General features: G+C 39.6%; 1 protein-coding gene across 2 annotated transcripts in view; it reads left to right on the top strand.

The window, feature by feature from the left end:
* The window catches only part of acss2 (acyl-CoA synthetase short chain family member 2), a 64,155-nt gene that overhangs the window by 42,901 nt on the left and 1,341 nt on the right, over positions 1–19,913 (top strand). For both annotated transcript variants that reach the window (XM_075475350.1, XM_075475349.1), the window contains exons 15-19: positions 1,770–1,850; positions 1,968–2,076; positions 4,427–4,495; positions 18,154–18,330; positions 19,587–19,661. In XM_075475350.1, coding sequence (XP_075331465.1) covers positions 1,770–1,850; positions 1,968–2,076; positions 4,427–4,495; positions 18,154–18,330; positions 19,587–19,661 — 511 coding nt within the window. The remainder of the gene's footprint in view (positions 1–1,769; positions 1,851–1,967; positions 2,077–4,426; positions 4,496–18,153; positions 18,331–19,586; positions 19,662–19,913) is intronic.

Below are 19,913 nucleotides of genomic sequence, written 5' to 3'. Positions count from 1 at the left end.
GTGTAAGAGTGATGGCAAGAGACCCCAAGCCCACTTTGCAGTCAAGCAGTGGCATTTATATGTTGGAGGCCAAAGGCATCCAGGCCCCCTCTTTTTAATTCTTTGTTAATTTATTTATTTTTCTCAGACCTTGGCAGTCATTTTTCTAAAATATTTCATTCAACAGTAATGACAAAAGAGGATTGCTCTTTACTTGCCATCTCTGAAACAAGTGAAACAGTGCCTTTGTGTGGTGAGACACTTCATTGCACTGCTGATAAATCAAGTCACAACAATCAAGTCACAGTAGTTTGTCAACGTCATTGACTTACATTGTTAGCAACATTAGCGGGCTAAGTTAGATGGTGACAATTTGGAGATTTTTAGAGAAAAACAAAAAAACATTTTACAAAACTACCGCTGCAGCATCAACCTAAAATTAGATGGAACGGCAGGCCAACACCAAAACTGATGCTGCGTATGGAAAGGAGGAGAGGGGTTCAGATTTTTAATGTAGAAAATTGCATCTGCACAGATTGGCTAGTTTGTAGAGCTAAATGTCAGCATTTTGCTGGCCCTGTTTGACACGGCGTCTGCTCACTGAACAACCCATGGGCCATCACAGGATTCACTAACCTTGCCAACGGGCAATTGAGAGGCACAGTAAATAAGCCATGTACACTGTACAGTGAAATTAAAGCTCTTTGGGTGTATTAGGATCTATAAAGCTCTGGATTTGGCAAGAAGCACGGACACAAAGAAGCACAATGAACAGATGAAGAACGGTTATTCTCATGAAACTCGAATGTACAAGTTGTTTCAGCTTATGCTCATGGTACCAGCTACCAAGCACACCAGTAAAGCACTCATTTTTCTGTCTAAAGTAGATTAAAATGTATTTACACGTGTTGATGGGACAGACTTGTCAACTTAGCCACAATATCCATTTTATTGCTAATTTTATCTCAAATTTTATTTTTATCTGGGATGAAGTTATTCTTATTGCTATTTTATTTATGACTCTCTTAATATGTGATGCAGTTGCTATTGTGAAGTACTGGTTGTTTTAATGTTCTACATAAATAAATTTAAATCTGGAGAGAACCCTGCACCCATATGAGCCAAGTTAACTGTAAAGATAACTGTTCCTACCCTCTATAGAACTGAGCTGCTGGGCTTAAATGTCTTATTGAATATTAGAGTAAAAAAAGATCATACATAGAAAATTGTGTATGTGCTATATGACATAGTTTCTAGTTTGTGATACTGTTCATACCTGTTGAAATATATATCAAGCATAAATGTGGTTATTCTTATTTTAAATCTAAGCTAATGCATTTGTATGGAATGTTTGCATAAATTTCTAAACATAACATAAACTGGAAAAGTGTCTAACACAGCTTGTATGCGTGCGTATGTTGGTGAAATATCTTTTATAATACAAACCCCCACCCATGCGTGCACGAGCAACCCCTTAACAGTAATTTCACGCCACTGCAGTCAAGTATGTTACCAAGTTTGCTCTCCCATTTTACAACATGATCAGGTACCCATGTATATTAAAAATAAAACATTATATGCACATGTTATAGGGGGTTAGATGCAACTTGCAAAAAAAAGGCTACAGATGGGAAAAGATATGGACAAAAACCATTCCCACTAAATGTGAATCGCACAAGTGTAAGCAAGATAAAAAAAACTTGGTCAAACAGTATGTGGGGCCAAATATATCAAATAGATAAAAGACTGAATACCAGAAAATGCTAATTTCCCCTTTATTTGTCCTGCAGACGTTCCCATTTTTTGGAGTGATACCAGCCATCTTGAATGAGTCTGGAGAGGAGCTTGAGGGTCCAAGTGAAGGATACCTGGTCAGGAACAGTATTAGCATTTGCATTTCATTCTGATTCTACTTTGTTTTACATGTGGTAGCACATTTCTACTTCTGTCATACACGTTGGTGTTTTTTCATCTCTGCTGTCACACAGGTGTTCAAGCAGCCATGGCCCGGATTGATGAGGACAGTGTACGGAAACCATCAGAGGTTTGAAACTACGTATTTCAAGAAGTTCCCTGGATACTATGTCACAGGAGATGGTGAGAGATGGGAACAACAATGAAAACATTATCATTACCAAAATACTTACAGATGGTGTACAGTAATGGACAAGATGAGTTTTTATTCCCTGCATCAGGTTTTCATGTTTGATGTAATTATTTTTATTATTTTAGATTCAATATTTCTTTAGCTTAAAAAAAAAAAAATCATCATTGAGTTCTAAAGAACTCGTCAAACCTCCTGGTGCATCTCATTTTCACCATGACTTATCAATGCTTCATTCAGACCCACACATTGAGGCAAGTTAAAACAATGGCTGTGGTTGATCCTCTCAGCCGGCATCAGTAGCTCCTCCTCTCAGCCGGCATCAGTAGCTCCTCCTCTCAGCCGGCATCAGTAGCTCCTCCTCTCAGCCGGCATCAGTAGCTCCTCCTCTCCGCCGGCATCAGTAGCTCCTCCTCTCAGCCCGCATCAGTAGCTCCTCCTCTCCGCCGGCATCAGTAGCTCCTCCTCTCCGCCGGCATCAGTAGCTCCTCCTCTCCGCCGGCATCAGTAGCTCCTCCTCTCAGCCCACATCAGTAGCTCCTCCTCTCAGATCACTTTCGGACATGGGTCTGATTTTGGTTCATTTTTTGACGTGAACTAAGTCATTGTTTTTCTGCTGCTGTTCCGGATCTGTAAAAGTGTAAAGTATCACAGTTCCCTTGTGCTTCTGGGCACTTTCCTGCCTGTAAATGTGCATAACAATGATTGGCATACTTCAAAACGACTAAAAAGCACGTAGTTTCACGAGCCGTTTTAGTATGGCTTTAGGTATTGGACTTTACAGCTCAGTGAGTGGGGCAGCACCAGTGGAAAAGTCCTAAAGGAACCTCTGTAATAAACTGCCATTCTTTTTTTTGTGTGTGTGTGCTCAAGTCTAACCTGAGCCCACCGATCTCTTCAAGTATTCCATTCAATTTAGTTTAATTTAATTTATAGTGTCAAATCACAACACGTTATTTCAAAGAACTTCAAAAAGACACAGTGTAATTCAGGCCAATGGTACTCCAATTGATTATGTAATTATAATCATATTTATTCAAAGCCAAATCAGTGAAATTCATATGATGCCAATAAAACATTGATTAAAAAGCCTTACTAAGGAAACCAACAGATTGTATTGAAACTTCTTATTTCATTCAATCCCCCGCCCTGAGTGTGCCCGAGGTAAGGGTTGAAATGAAAAACTCCCTCCTAGGCTCGAGAAAGGCTTCCATCTGCCTAGACCGGCAGGTGGTTGGGAGGACAGGAAAGATAGATCAACAAGCACCAGGCCAGGGATACTGAGAAAGAGAAACGCAAGTTAATGACACCAATAAGCCTTTTGCAGTCTTGGCTGATAGCTTCTAGGCCTAATGCATAATTAAAGGATGTTGCAGGGTCACCTGAGCCATCCCTAATTCTAATCTTTATCAAAAAGGAACTTTTTAAGCTTAATCCTAAAGCCAGAGAGGGTGTCTGCTACCCGGACACATGTTGGCAGCTAGTTCCACAAAAAATGGGCCTGAAGGCTCTGCCTCCCATTCTACTTTTAGAAACTCTGGGAGTCATGGAGCTTGGTGATTAAGATCTTTATATGGTAACAGAATTTTAAATTATATTCTTAATTTAACAGGGAATGGCAACAGCTTCAGTTTTATCTGAAATTAGCAGCAGAAAATTGAGTCATCCAGGTCTAACAGGTTTAGGCCTCTGTCATAGAATGTGGTGATATGTGCCCACTCTTGTAGCCCCAACTCCTTAACCCTCTTTAAAAAAAAAATTGTGTGCATCCAGGGGTGCCAAGCTGGAGTAGGTAAAACCCGCTATGGGGAATGAATGTCATTTAAAGATTACACTCAGGCTTATGTCACGGCTCGATCACTCCGGTCGTCGCAGGATTGTTGTCGAGCAGTGCCTACACCACGCTCAAGACAATCCAGATTCTTTTCATGTGTCGTTTCACGATGGTGGAATGACCCACCGAGCGCTACCAGAACAGGGAAGGGGTCTATCTTCAAGAAACTCTTGAAGACCCAGCTCTTCAGAGAGCATCTCCGACCCTGTACTTCCCTCTCTGTCTGCACTCTATCTCTACACCGTCACCCCTGTCACCTCTGACAGAGTCTGACTGGTGGTTTTCCTTCTTCGTAGCCTATTGTTAGCTTTGATGTTAACTACATTGTTATATCCTCATTTGTAAGTCGCTTTGGATAAAAGCATCTGCTTTACAAACATACACTCCAAAGCCTGATGTTAGCTGGATTTCTGACCAGTGTATAAAGGCCTTTAGCCTCTCAGCACTCAAAGTGGTCATTGGGAATCATGGCAATGTTTTCTGAGTTTTTATGAAATTTCATCCCACAGGTTGCCGTAGAGACGAGGATGGCTACTACTGGATAACAGGGAGGATAGACGACATGCTGAACGTCTCAGGTAAGAGTTGAGAAGAATCAACTACTGCCTTTCTTTAGTCGTGTGGGGGAAAAAATATATATATTTTTTTTAAAGATTTTATGTATGAGGACATTAAAAAAAAAAAATCCTGTGAAAATCCTCTCATCAGAACATAATTAGGTAAATGCAACCTCAGATTAACGACACATGATATTTTAATACAACACAGGCTGTAAAGGTTTAATTACGACAACCTTAAAAGTCTGACAGGATATGTACTTCAAAGACAGATTGATCAAATCCAATATGGAAGTGTCAATTAATGGGAAAACCTCCTTGAACAGTCTGGTTGGGATTGGGTCTAAAATACAAGTTGATGGTTTAGAAGACACTATTGCTGTTGTTAGTTCAGAGAGATCAACTGGACAGAAGCCGTCTAAAAATAAATCAGGTTCTAAAGATACTTCTAAAGCTGCTGTACTTGATGATACATCACTGATTATAGTGGGAAGGACTCCATCAATCTTCTCGCTAATAGAAACAATTTTATTAATAAAGAAGCTCATGAAATCGTCACTGCTCAGAGTTGAAGGAATAACTGGCTCAACAGAGCTCAGACTCTTTGTCAGACTGGCTACAGTGCTGAAAAGAAACCTGGGATTGTTCTTATTCTCTTCTATCAATGATGAATAATAAGCAGTTCTAGCTTTACGAAGGGCTTTCTTATACATTGTTAAACTATCTTTCCAGACTAATTGAGACTCTTCTAAATTAGAGGAACGCCACTGTCTCTCCAGCTTTCTTGCAGTCTGCTTTAAAGCACGCAGCTGTGAATTATACCAAGGAGCCAACCTCTTCTGACTGATTACCTTCCTTTTCAGAGGGGCAACATTGTCCAGTGCTGTACGCATTGAAACTATAGTGCTGTCAACAAGAGAGTCAAGTGCTGCTGGAGTAAAGTTTAGGTAGTCGTCCTCTGTCATATCTGCACATGGCAGTGAAGAAAAGGATGATGGAATTAATTCTTTAAATCTGGTTACAGCATCCTCTGATAGACACCTTCTATATGTAAATTTCTTCTCAGAAACTGTATAGTCAAGTAATGTAAACTCAAAGGTTATCAGAAAATGGTCAGATAAGACAGGGTTATGAGGGAACACTGTTAACTGTTCACTCTCAATGCCATAAGTCAGCACAAGATCAAGGGTGTGATTAAGGCAGTGAGTCGGTCTGTGAACACTCTGAGAAAATCCAATAGAGTCCAATATAGAATTAAAGTTCATATTCAGGCTGTCATTTTCAACATCTACATGAATATTAAAGTCACCCACTACAATGACTTTATCTGTACTCAGCACTAACTGGGATAAAAACTCTGAGAATTCAGACAGAAACTCAGAATAAGGGCCAGGTGGACGATACACAACAACAAACACAACAGGTTTCTGGGATTTCCACTTTGCGTGGGAAAAACTGAGAATCAGAGATTCAAAAGAGCTCAAACTAATCTTGGGTCTGGGACTGATGAGTAACCCTGATCTGAAAATAGCTGCCACTCCTCCTCCTCTGCCTGTGGTTCGAGGAACGTGAACATTTAAACAGTCAGAGGGAGTTGCTTCATTAATGCTAACATGATCCTCCTGCTGCAGCCAGGTTTCTGCAAGACAAAATATATCAATATGATGATCACAAATCAACTCATTCACTAACAGAGACTTCGAAAGGAGAGATCTGATATTCAGCAAACCACATTTAATAGTTTGATGTTTTTGTTCAGTTAAAGTTTTTGTTTTAATAATTTCTTTTTGCACAAGAGGATTTGCTCCTTTTGTGTTAATCGATTGGGTGGGTAGCAGCAGGTGGGAAGCTGCAGAGAAGTGTGTAAGACTACAACTCTGCATCCTGGTCTGAGCCCTGGGTTGTCATGTTTTAGGGTGGCAAATAAATTCATCCATATTTCTAGAAATGAGAGCTGCTCCTTCCAAAGTGGGATGGATTGCCGTCTCTCCTCATCAGACCAGGTTTTCTCCAGAAAGATTGCCAATTATCTATGTAGCCCACGTTGTTTGCTGGACACCATCTAGACAACCAGCGATTGTAAGACGACATGCGGCTAAACATGTCATCACTGGTCAGATTTGGCAGGGGTCCAGAGAAAACTACGGAGTCCGACATTGTTTTGGCAAAATTACACACCGATGCAACATTAATTTTAGTGACCTCCGATTGGCGTAACCGGGTGTCATTAACGCCGACGTGAGTAACTATTTTACCATATTTACGTTTATCCTTAGCCAGCAGTTTTAAATAGGATTCTATGTCGCCCGCTCTGGCCCCTGGAATGCATTTGACTATGGCCGCTGGTGTCTCTAATGCCACGTTTCTGACTATAGAGCTGCCAGTTACCAGGGTTTTTTCCTCAGCGGGTGTGTCGCTGAGTGGGGAAAATCTGTTTGAAGCGTGGACAGGTCGATGGTGAACAACGGGCTTGACTTTAGAGCTATGCCTCTTCCTGACAGTCACCCAGCCACGTTGTAATCCTGGCTGCTCAGGTTCTGCTAGGGGGAGGCTAATTGAGCTAGCTACGCTAGGTGGCTCCACACTGGCAAAAGGGACCTGGCTCGCTATCGGTTGATTTTCAACAGTGCAGAGCCGAGCTTCCAATTCAGATAACCTCGCCTCCAAAACTACAAAAAGACTACATTTGTTACATGTACCATTATCGCTAAAGGAGGCAGAGGAGTAACTAAACATCTGACACACGGAGCAGGTGAAAGCAGGAGAAGGAGGAAGAGAACCGGTAGCCATGCTACGCTAGAGAACCAGACACACTGTTAAAAAGTGAGAATAAAGATCTGTAGGAGTGTGTTAGAACAGAACGGTAAGCTATAGAGTTTAACTATGCAAAATTGTGTAAGTTATAGATCGAAATAAAGTGATTATCAGTACTCCAAGCGGAGCAAGAAATTCCACAGTGCACAAGCAAGGTAACAGGAAGTGATGCAACACGTCTTACCGCAAAGCGTCACAGCGTCAGATCTCAAAAGTTGTTCAGTACTGTGGCATCAAGATTGCTCTCTCTCTCTCTCTCTTTCGGATTTTATATTGGCGGTTGGCAAACAACTTTTAGTAGCATTACCGCCACCTACTGATATGGAGTGTGGATCACATGACATTTATCTATATCCCTATATTAATATATACCCGTTCAATATATATTTATATATATATATATATATATATATATATATACATATATATTCACACACCTATATATATACCTATACGTCAACACTCATCTATACACCCATATATCTATTTATGCCTACACTTTTACATACTCCCTACTCATATACCCTCATTTATGTACTTTATCTATACTATATTCTATTATATAACCTACACCGTTTTAAATAATAAAAAATTTCCTGATAACATCTGTTTCCTGATTCTTTTTGCAATAAATCTACTATATCTAATTTCATTTTCATCCTACTAAGCTTTCTCATTAAATTATTTCTCTGAACCTGATAATTCCTACAATATATCATAACATGTTCTATTGTCTCATCTTCCCCACACTCACATTTCCCTGATTGATGTTTTCCTATCATATATAAGTTTTTATTTAATCCATTATGTCCAATTCTAAGTCTTGTTATAATGATCTCCTCTCTCCTACTTCTTTCTGTTCTTCTCATTTTCCCTATTTTCCTTTGTATTTTAAACAACCAACGTCCTTTTCTTTCTTCCTCCCATAACTTTTGCCATCTCTCTTCCATTTTTTGTTTTATAATACCCTTTACCTCTTTTACACTCATTCTTACATTAATATCAATCATTACTCTTTTTACACTCTGTTTTGCCATTCTATCTGCCATTTCATTTCCCTCAACTCCATAATGCGCTGGTACCCATATAAAATGAACTATAAGCCCCATCATATTAATTCTATATAGTGTTTGTTCTATTTCTATTAATACATCTGGTCTACTTTCTGACTTACTATTTTGAATACTAACTAATGAAGAACTTGAATCTGAACATATAATTGACTTTAATGGTTTAACCTCTTCTATCCATTGAACTGCTAAAAGTACCGCAATCATTTCTCCAGTATATACTGATACTCCATCACTTACCCTTTTCCCCACTTTAATTTTAAATTGCGGTACAATCATACCTATCCCTATCCTATCATCTAAAGTTTTGGATGCATCAGTATATATATTTACATAATTATAATATTGATTTATATGTTCCTGTACAACATATTTATTCAAACTAAAATTATTTCTATTCTTCTTTTCTAATAATGATAAATCTACTTTTGCTTCAGGTATTATCCATGGTGGAACTGTATGTAATGGAATCGTTTGACTTATATCTATTTTATCTAAATATTTTTCCCTACTTTTAGCATTTACTATTGTTCCATAACTTTTAATTTTTCCTTTTTCCCACCCTGTTTCTAACACTTTTACTGTTGGATTATCTTTTTTCTGACCTTGTAATTTTGACCAGTAGTTTAAGGATAATTGTTCCCTTCTCATTTTTAGAGGCATTTCACCCATTTCCACCTGTATTGCTGCTATAGGAGATGTTTTAAAGGCCCCTGTACATATTCTTAAAGCCTGATATTGTATAGTATTTAACTTTTTTAGATTTGTATCTGCAGCTGAATTATACACTATACTCCCATAATCCAATACTGACCTAATTAAACCTGTATAAATAGCTTTCAATGACCTTCTATCAGCCCCCCACTCAGTACCAACTAAACATCTCATTATATTCAAAACCTTCCTACATTTATCTATTATTTTCTTAATGTGTACACCCCAAGTCATTCTTTCATCCAACCATAACCCAAGAAATTTAAATTGCTTAACTCTTTCCAATTCCTGACCATATATTTTCAACTTAATTTCTCCATCCACTCTTTTCCTTGTAAAAAACATTATTTTAGTTTTTTCCACAGAAAACCTAAATCCCCATTTATATGACCACTTTTCCACCATTGAAATTGCTTCCTGTAGCTTCTTTACAATAAATTTTAAATTCCTTCCTCTTTTCCACATTGCTCCATCATCAGCAAACAGTGAACAACCCATTCCTCCTTCTGATTCCTTAAACATATCATTTACTATCACAGAAAATAATACTGGACTTACTATGCTTCCTTGTGGTGTCCCATTTTCTATATTAAAATTTTCAGAATATTCCTTCCCTATTCTCACTTGTATTTTTCTTTCTTCTAAAAATGTTTTAATCCATTTAAACATGTTACCACTTATACCCATTCTTCTAATTTTAACTAATAACCCTTCCCTCCACATCATATCATACGCTCTTTCAATATCAAAAAATACTGCTACTACACTCTCTTTATTTACTTGAGCCTTCCTAATTTCATGCTCTAAACCTATTATTGGATCCATTGTACTCCTCCCTTTTCTAAATCCACTTTGAACCTCTGTTATAAGTCCTTTACTTTCTATATAATATATCAATCTTTCATTTATCATTCTCTCCATTATTTTACATATATTGGATGTTAACGCTATTGGTCTATAATTTTCTGGTTTTGATTCATCTTTCCCTGGCTTTCTAATTGGTATAACCACAGCTTCTTTCCAACTTTTTGGTATTTCTCCCTCCTCCCAAATTCGATTATACAATTCCAATAATATGTTTTTAGAAAATTCACTTAAATTACTTACCATTACATAACAAATCTGATCTTTCCCTGGTGCTGTTAATTTACATTTTTTAAGTGCCCTATTTAATTCCATTATTGTAAATGCCATATTCAATACATCATCCGATTCTACCATTTTTTCCAATAGCTCCTTATTTTCCAGAATTGTTTTTTCTCTCCCTTTTTTCCCGTCTACACTGATATTTTCAGAACTATGAATTTTAACAAACACTTTTGCTAACATCTCTGCCTTATCTTTATCTGTCACTGCTGCTATTTCTCCATTATTTAATACTGGATATCCAGTCACTCTTTTAATTCCTTTCATTCTTTTAATCATTGTCCATACCTTAGATATTTCTGTCTCCCTCCCTATTGAGTTACAAAAACTCCTCCAATAATCTCTTTTTACATTTTTAACAGTTCTTCTTACCTTCGCCTGTAATTTTTTGTATTCATTCAAATTCTGAGGGTTATGATTTTTCTTTAATACTTTAAACGCTTTATTTCGTTTCTTAATAGCTGCAGTACATTCCATTGTCCACCATGGTACCAACTTCCTTTCCTTTTTCCCTCCTTTTATCCTTATAGTTTGATGAGCCGCTTCTACTATAGCATTACATATATTAAAATTCAAATCCTCAATACTACTATTTACATCCACTTTTCGTATTTTTAATTCACTATTATTCCTAAAAATTTTCCAATTTGCAGATCTAAAACACCATTTTTTCATCTCATTTATACAATATTTCTCTATATGCATTTTAACTTCTATCATAATAGGGTAATGATCACTTCCTATAGTTGTTTCATTAAGTACTTTCCATAAACTTTTACCTGCTAAAGAATTTGACACTATTGTCAAATCAATGGCTGACTCTGTATTATTTCTAAAATTAATTCTTGTTCCACTCCCATCATTTAATACTACCAAATTTTTAACATCCATTATTTCTTCAATTACTTCCCCATTATGATCATTATAACTACCCCATAATGAGTTATGCCCATTAAAGTCCCCACACCAAATCACTTTACCCTCTAAATACTTCCCAAATTCCTCCATTACCTCTAAAGATAGTTTTTTACATGGATTATAAAAATTTATTATTTTAATGTTCCCATTTATTGTCCAAATTTCAATAATAATATATTCTAATTCTTTTCCTTTAGCTACTACTCTAAATTGAACTCCATTTTTTATAAATATTATACATCCTCCTCCAGACCCTCCCTCTCTATCTCTTCTCACACTTTCATATCCTTTAATAACAAAATCTAAACTTGGTTTAAGCCAAGTTTCCTGAATACATATAATATCCAACTCTTTTTTAAATTCTTTAATAAATCCCTTAAACTCCTGTCCATTAGCAATTAAACTCCTGGCATTCCACTGCAGGATGTTCATTATGTTCTGTCTTCCTGTCCTCCTGTCTTCCCTTCTCCCCCCAACTTTTTATTTATGTGCTCCCAAGATATGTCCTTTATCCCAAAGAATTTCTCTGCTCCTTTCACTATTATTTTGATTTTTTCTGTTTTATATTTTACTTGCTCTGTACAGTTAATTACATATGCAATGAACAACATAATCTTCTCAGCTGTCAACCCTGTATCTGTTCTTATCTGTCTTTGTTCTGCTGTTGTATTCATCTCAGCTGTCATCACTGTATCTGTTCTCATCTGTCTTTGTTCTGATGTTGTATTTATAATTGTTTCCCCTGACACCTGTCTTGGCTTCTTCATTCTCTTTGCAGCTTCTGCATAGCTTATATTTTGAGTGACTTTAACTTGTTCTATTTCCACTGCTTTTCTTCTAACTTCGCATCCTCCATAAGTCACCCTGTGTTGCCCTCCACAGTTACAGCAAATATCCTTTTCATTTTTACACTCTTCATATCCATGCTCCCCTCCACACTTTGGACATCTTTGTTTCCCCTTGCATGCTGCTGCTATATGTCCATATCTCTGACATTTATAACATCTTAGCGGAGGAGAATTGTATGGCCTAACAGGAAAGACCATACATCCAACTCTTATCTTTTCTGGAAGAACTTCTCCTTGAAATTCTAACATCACTGACAGGCTTTCCACTCTCTTTCCTTCCACTGTTCTCATCAATCTTTTAATGTTGCTTATCTCATTTCCACTAATACTACGTTTTAACTTTTCAAGATCTTCATCCACCGGTATTCCATAAATTACTCCTCTAGCTATTTTAGCTTCTCCCAATATCTTTATCTCATTCACCATTTTTTTGCAAATGTTCTGACTATTCATCACTTTGTTTTTCTGCTCTTCACTCCCCACTATAATCAACAGATTTCCATCTCTTAGAATCTTAGCCAGAATCAACTCACCAAACTTCTTTTTTAGTTCCCTCGATAAATTTATTGGACTTAGTTGAATACCCTCATCTTCTTTCCTGAATTTTATAATTATTTTGGTTTCCTCCCTGACAACCTTCTTACACACTATATTATTTTCGTCTGAGCTATTTCCTTCGAGACTTCGCTTACTACTTTGCGTTCCCCTCATATTATCTTCCTTTGTCCTTCTCTCTTTTCCTGACCTACCACTACCACATACATGACTCCAATCTCCATTATCCATTTCATCATCTCCCTCGTCTTCACCCTGAGACGCCATACAATCCAGTCACAAATCAGTTTATGCCAACCGCCACGTCACTCCAAACCTCCAACTCCTCCGAACTACGAATTCAAATCCCCACCACGTCACGTCCGTCGACCAGCTAGCTAGCTCGAAGCACAGCCTCGCCGGAGGGGTCGTAGCCCAAGATTGCTCTTCTTTAGAAGGGGTTTAATGACAGCAGTTTTTAAGGCCTTTGGAAATGTTCCAGAAATCCAGTCTGGAGTGAGATGTTGACTAGATGAGCGAGTTGGGGTAACAAACTGCTCAGCACAGACTTTAGGAATCTAGTAGGCAACTCATCAAGGCAGCACATTGATGAACTCAGACTGCAGATGGTCTCTTCGACTGTTTTGTCAGTAACAGGTGTGAAATGTGTTAGCTCTAGGTGTCTAGCTGGCTGCAGAGTAGTTATTTGTGTTGTGGAAATTATTGCATTTTTAATGCCTTGAACTTTGTCATTAAAGAATATTGCAAACTCATTACACTTGGATGTAGAAATGAGTTCTAAAGGCAGTGAAACTGGAGGGTTTGTTAATCTGTTTACTGTAGCAAACAGGACACGAGAGTTGTTACTGCAGTTTTTGATGATTTCAGAAAAATAACTCTCCCTTGTTCTACGCAAAGTCTGGTTGAACACACATAGCTTTTCTTTGTAAGTCTCATAATGAACCTGGAGCTTTGACTTGCGCCATTTCCGTTCAGCTCTCCGGCACTCCCTTTTCTGTGCCCTGACCGACTCTTCTTTCCTCCATGGCGCCCTTTGCCTACTTTTAACCATTCTAACCTTGACAGGAGCAATGGTATCCAAAACATTTAGGAGACTTGATGTGTTCAACAGATCATCAACATCAGAACACAGGGTGTTCTCAAACCTAATCATTTCCATAAACTGTGTCCCTGTTCTGTCATTTATGAGTCTTCCCCGAACAACTGCAGACCCAGCTGGTGTTTTGGGTAAAGTAGATAGGTCGAAGAAAACACAGAAATGATCAGATAAAGCAACATCAACGACATTCACGTTTGAAATAACAACACCCCTTGAAATGAGCACATCTAGAGTGTGCCCTCTGTTGTGGGTGGGCTCAGTCACATGCTGAGTTAGACCAAACATTTCAAGGACAGCAGTGAGCGCTTTAGCTTCCTTGTTATGCGCTACGTGCACATGCACATTCAAGTCCCCTGTTATGACTAAACAGTCAAAAGCAGTGCACACGATTGAAAGTAGTTCAGTAAAATCATCAATAAAACAATTCTGTGGTGGTTTATAAATGGTGATATAAAGTATGGAAGATTGTTTTATCTCCATTTTGAATGACACATACTCAAATGATGAAAAAAACCCAAATGACAACTTGTGGGTGGGTATATTGTCCCTGAACATGGCACAAACACCCCCACCCCTCTGGTTTTCTCATGTTTCAGACACAAAATTGAAGTGAGGTGGACTAGACTCAATCAGGACTGCATTTGCTGTGTTTTTGTCGAGCCACGTCTCAGTTAAAAACATAAAATCAAGATTGTGAGAGGAAATAAAACTATTAATTAAGAATGATTTGTTACTTAAAGATCTGACATTGAGTACTGCGTGTTTGAGATTAGTTATAGTTGAACTGGATGCTGTGTTCTTGCAAGGGATATGGATAAGATTTCTCTGATTGGACAGTCTGATTGTCCCTCACTTCACTCCATCCTTGGACCTCTGGTTGAGATGGTGTTTACCAACACAGAGGCCCTTAGCATCCTAGACAACAGCATTGACGCTGTTGGAAATGACAGCTGTGGGCACCGGTGGTGGGGGCCAAGCTGGGGGGGCTTTGGTCGATGGAGTAGGCTGGGGAGGGAGAGGGGCTCGATGCTTCTTTGAGGATAGAATTCTTGATCTTGCCATGTTTGGCGTGAGAGGAACCATTTTAATCCCCGATTTCACCAAGCTTTCAAGGTGATCAGGAAATCTCCTGGGTGACGGTGGAGAAGAGAACGATGGTGAAACATCTCTGGAGGGTGTAGATGCAGCAGGTGGGTCCCAGGCCTGTGGTGAGGGCCGTGGTGAAGGTGATGGTGGAGCTGCTGAATCCTGTGTTCGGGATGCTGAAGGTGCTGCTGTGGCTGCTGTGGCTGAATCCTTTGCTGGGTCCTTGGGTGGCGAGGCAGGAGCTCTTGTCTGGCTCGTCTTCTCTCTCTGCGGCAGCACAGGACCCGGTCCTGGTCCTGGTGCTGGCCCTGGCCCCTTCTGATGCCTCAGAGCGTGGAGAAGATTATCCGTCAGTCGTCTCACTCCACCTCTGTTCAGGTGTGGGCCTTTTCTTTGAAAGAGATCATCTCTTTGCCAGAAAAGATTAAAGTTCTCGATGAAATGAGGTCCTCTGGACTCACAGACTTTGGACAGCCATGTGTTCAACTGAAGCAGCCGGCTGAATTTGTTGATCCTCCTGTCGATGTTTGGGAGAGGTCCACTTATGAATGTTGGTATTGTCACTTTATCAAGACTCTCAAACAGTTTCTCAAAGTCTTTAAGATTTCAGACTGATTCTCTCTGATGTCCACTGCACCCACGTGCACAATCAGCTGTTTCACCCCTTGGTGTTTTGCCAGTACCTCTGGTAGTAATCTTGTGATGTCAGAGACAGTGGCACTTGGATAAAGACATGGATGAGCCAGTTTGTGCAGGCCAGTCAGGTTCTTCCACACCAGAGTCCTGACCTCAACCCGATAGAACACCTTTGGGATGAATCAGAGCAGAGACTGTGAGCCAGGCCTTCTGTCCAACATCAGTGTATGACCTCACAGATGAGCTTCTGGAAGAATGGTCAAAAACTCCCATAAACACTCCTAAACCTTGTGGAAAGCTTGCCCAGAAGAGTTGAAGCTGTTATAGCTGCAAAGGGTGGGCCGACGTCATATTAAACCCTCTGGATTAAGAATGGGATGTTGCTTAAGTTTGTAAAGGCAGATGAGCAAATACTTCTGGTAATATAGTGTGTACACTACTCATAAAAAGTTGGGGATATTTGACTTTCAGGTGAAATTTCTGGAAAATGTAAAAAGTTCACTCTACAGTTATATTATATCATTTAAGCAGAAGCATGCACGAGTCATTTCCTCATCTCAAACAATTTATTGAAACTAAAGGGAACAGCAGCGGTGGGTAAACCACAACAAAAAATGTCAATCTCTAAATAACTTGTCATGTGCCCTGGAGCATCAATTAAAGCTCGACAACGACGTCTCATGCTGTTCACAAGTCGCTTACTGTCTGCTGAGGCGTGGCATCCCACTCTTCTTGAAGGGCGGCCCTCAGGTCATTGAGGCTCTGGGGTACAGAGTTACGAGCCTCAGCTGACCCCATAGGTCAGGGGTGTCAAACTGGTCCATGAAAGGGCCGTGTGGCTGCAGGTTTTTGTTCTGACTTGTTTCCTTCAATCAACTGAACTGGTAAGACCTTCAGTGCAGACAGTTCAGTTGATTGAATGAAACAAGTCAGCTGTGCCATAGGTTTTCCCTAATGATGCGACCTCGATGAGCCCGAGCACTGTCGTCCATGAAGATGAGATTAGGCCTGTGTTGTTCATGCAGGGGCACAATGACCGGATTAATGATGTTATTCAGGTAGTATGGGCTGGTCACTGTACCATACACAAAGTGTAGGACAGTTCTGTATTGAGTAGACACAGCTGCCCACACTGTAACACCACCAAAGGCTCCTCTGGTGACAACAGTGGCTGATGCACAGCGCTGTCCTGGAGGTCTCCATCATTTCTGCTCAACGGGAATCGACTTTCATCAGAGAACAGCACTGAGTCCCGCTGGTCCCTCGTCCAGCGTAAATGCTCCCTGGCCCATGCCAGAGCATGACACCTGTGCCTGGTGATGTGCTCAGGTACCCTTGCAGGTGATGGAAACCATTTTGAATGGTCTGATGTGGGTGCTTGTCACCTCCTTTAAATGTCCCTGGAGTTGAGTGGCATTCATCACCCGGTTCCGCAGGGCGCTGTTCCCAATGAAGCGGTGTGGGATGTGGCCAAAGGACGTCCACTTCCATGCCTTTCTGTGACTCTTCCACTCTTTCTGTATCTCTGTTGCAACCTGCTGATGACACTCTGTGACGCTCTAATCTCAGTGGCCACATCCGTCTGAGAACATCCTGTTTGAAGCCTCCCAATGGCGAGGTGCTATTGATCAATTGTTAGGTGTCGTCTTGGTCTCATGATGTCAAAATGACAGCATGATGAGGAGGGCTGTTTAAACACCAGTTCTAATTGAACCAGGAAAGTTATTGGTCGATTCATGGATCAAACACCTGTTGTGAATTTTGTCGTTAAGCTCCTTGTTAGAGAACAGCAACTTGTACCAAAAGTACTGAAACATTGAACAGTTGGAAATGTGCATTTAAAGGTTTACAGAAGGTCAGATTAAAGGGGAACTCCGGTATTTTCAACATTAAGCCTCTTTTCTGAGTCGTCTGCAATGTTTTAGAACCCCCCTCACCGCTTTTTTGATGTTTATTGCTGTCTCCGGTATTTGCCTAATTTTGATTCATCTCAATCTGCTTCAGAATGGCAAGTCATGTGCATGTCTTAAAAGGTCCGGAGTGGTTACTGGTGTGCACTGGTAATCCATATCAAATTTCTTTGCGAAAAGTTGCTTCTGTCGTGTTTTATTTGGCAGCTCGTTCATGCTCGCACTATTTTCTTAGCGGTGGCGGAGTAATATCAACGAACATCCAGTACAAAATGTCAAATAAAACACGACAGAAGCAACTTTTCGCCACGAAATTTGATATGGATTACCAGTGCACACCAGTAACCACTCCGGTGAGTTGATGATTTTGAAAACGGACGTTTATGGTGCTTTTACGGACCTTTTAAGACATGCACATGACTTGCCATTCTGAAGCAGGTTGATATGAATCAAAATTAGGCAAATACCGGAGACAGCAGTAAACATCAAAAAAGCGGTGAGGGGGGTTCTAAAACATTGCAGACGACTCAGAAAAGAGGCTTAATGTTGAAAATACCGGAGTTCCCCTTTAAGTTCACCTTTAAAGGTTAGAATGCATTTTAGGTTCATCCTGAAATTTCACCCGAATATCCCTCTTTCTGTGAGTAGTGTATATACACACATATGCAACAATTAGCTGATTAACTGATTACTTAATTGAAAGAAATTTGACTAGAGTAACATAATATTAATTGAAGGGGAAACATGGAATTGAGCTGTATGCTAAATGTTCGGTTTAAAAGCTTAAAGGTAGATGTCGAAATGGTGGGAAAGCATTCATTTAAGACTTTCTAGGATTTCTTCAATTCTAGTTTTCCCCACTGTCCATGTTTTTTCCTCCCAGGTCACCTTCTGAGTACGGCGGAGGTGGAGTCGGCTCTGGTGGAGCACAAGGCCGTAGCCGAAGCTGCTGTGGTGGGCCGACCTCATCCCGTCAAAGGAGAAAGCCTCTACTGCTTTGTGACTCTAACCAATGGAGTGACGTACAACCAGAACTTGGAGGCTGAACTCAAAAAACAAGGTTGCACAGCTTTTCATAAGATGTTTTTTGTTCTATATTTAGGTCATTACAGTCATTACGTAACAGTATCGTTGCATCATTAACTGGGTTTACATGAACTAGGTAAAGCAAATCTGAAGGGGTTTTTTGAAAAGCTGCTAAAGCAATATGTGAATCAGACACATTTCCATTGACTGAAGCAAATGAACTAGGGTGTTTAGTGTTTCTATACAGTGGCAGTATAGGCTAGTGGTTGTAATTTAGTAGCTGTAGTATTTAATCTAAGCGCGAGCAGAAAAAAATAACTGCACTCATAAGAGGAAAACAGAAAGAGCTCTTCGTTGGGAATTACATTAATCTCAGAATATCTGGGACGTTATTCCTGGGAAGACATTAGTCAGTCACATGAATTTGTTTGTTGGTTCAAAGTAGACATTTGGTAGATCAAATCATTTTGATCTTTGCCAGGTCAGACCCATTTTGCAAACCCTTTTGCCTATTTCCCTAATTTGGATCAAGTCAAAAACAAGTCAAAAAAGTCTTCACCTGCTCAGGGGACTGAGGAGTGAATAGGACTCTCTTAAGGACTGGTAGCGTCTGCAATCTTTTATGGTCTGGTCTGCTGGAGCATTGGAGTGGCAGAAAGGGACAAATTCTAAACTTATTATCACTTGTAATAAGCTTATTACATGTGATAATATGTAATAATGTAATATATGTAATAATGTAATATATGTAATAATAATATGTAATAAGCTTATTACATGTGATAATAAGCTGAGTAAGAGGGCCAGCTCTGTCCTGGACTGCCCTCTGGACCCCATCAAGCAGGTGGGCAAGGAGACGATGTTATCTAAGCTAACATTCGTCAGAAACCCCCCCCCCTCTCTGCATGTGACCGTACGGGCTCTGAGCAGCTCATTCAGCAACTTTTACTCCCACCGTGTGGGAAGGAACACTTTCACAAGTCTGTCAGACTCACTCATCACTCATCATCACTGCTACTTACTATTTCACTAGCATCTCACCATGTTCATATGTTGGATATACTGTTTTACATCTCCTACATACCTTTTTGCCTTTTTTTGTTTACTTTTTTTGTGAATATATTCTCTCATCACAGAGCTCTGTAATGGGCAATTTTCTGGGATAATAAAGGTTATTCTATTCTATTCTAAAAAGCAATTGGTTTAAGGAACAACCGTAACAGTTAATTAATCACTCTTAAGACCTCCACATAAACAAACCCATTTTCAGTGTTTTCTTTGTTTTTGCAGTGAGAGAGAAGATTGGTGCCATTGCTACACTGGACTACATCCAGAATGCCCCAGGACTGCCAAAGACCAGATCTGGTAACATCCCCCATTAAACTTCATCATTAGAATTTTTTCATATGAATAAATGAGTTTTAGAGATGGTGTGGAAAAGTTGTTGGGCGGATTTCCTCTACAGTTGCGTATTACACCAGATTCTCTCCCCAACATGCATAGAAGATGAAAGTCTAAAGCATGTCAAGAATTGTGGATGTGGTTCCTGATTATTGTTTTTGTGTTAATGTAAATACCAGATACTCAACAAATAAATAAGCAAAATAAATGTTTGTG

Source organism: Odontesthes bonariensis, chromosome 10, assembly GCF_027942865.1.
Source record: "Odontesthes bonariensis isolate fOdoBon6 chromosome 10, fOdoBon6.hap1, whole genome shotgun sequence".
Classification (NCBI taxonomy): domain Eukaryota; kingdom Metazoa; phylum Chordata; class Actinopteri; order Atheriniformes; family Atherinopsidae; genus Odontesthes; species Odontesthes bonariensis.
This window is presented reverse-complemented; position numbering and strand designations above follow the sequence as displayed.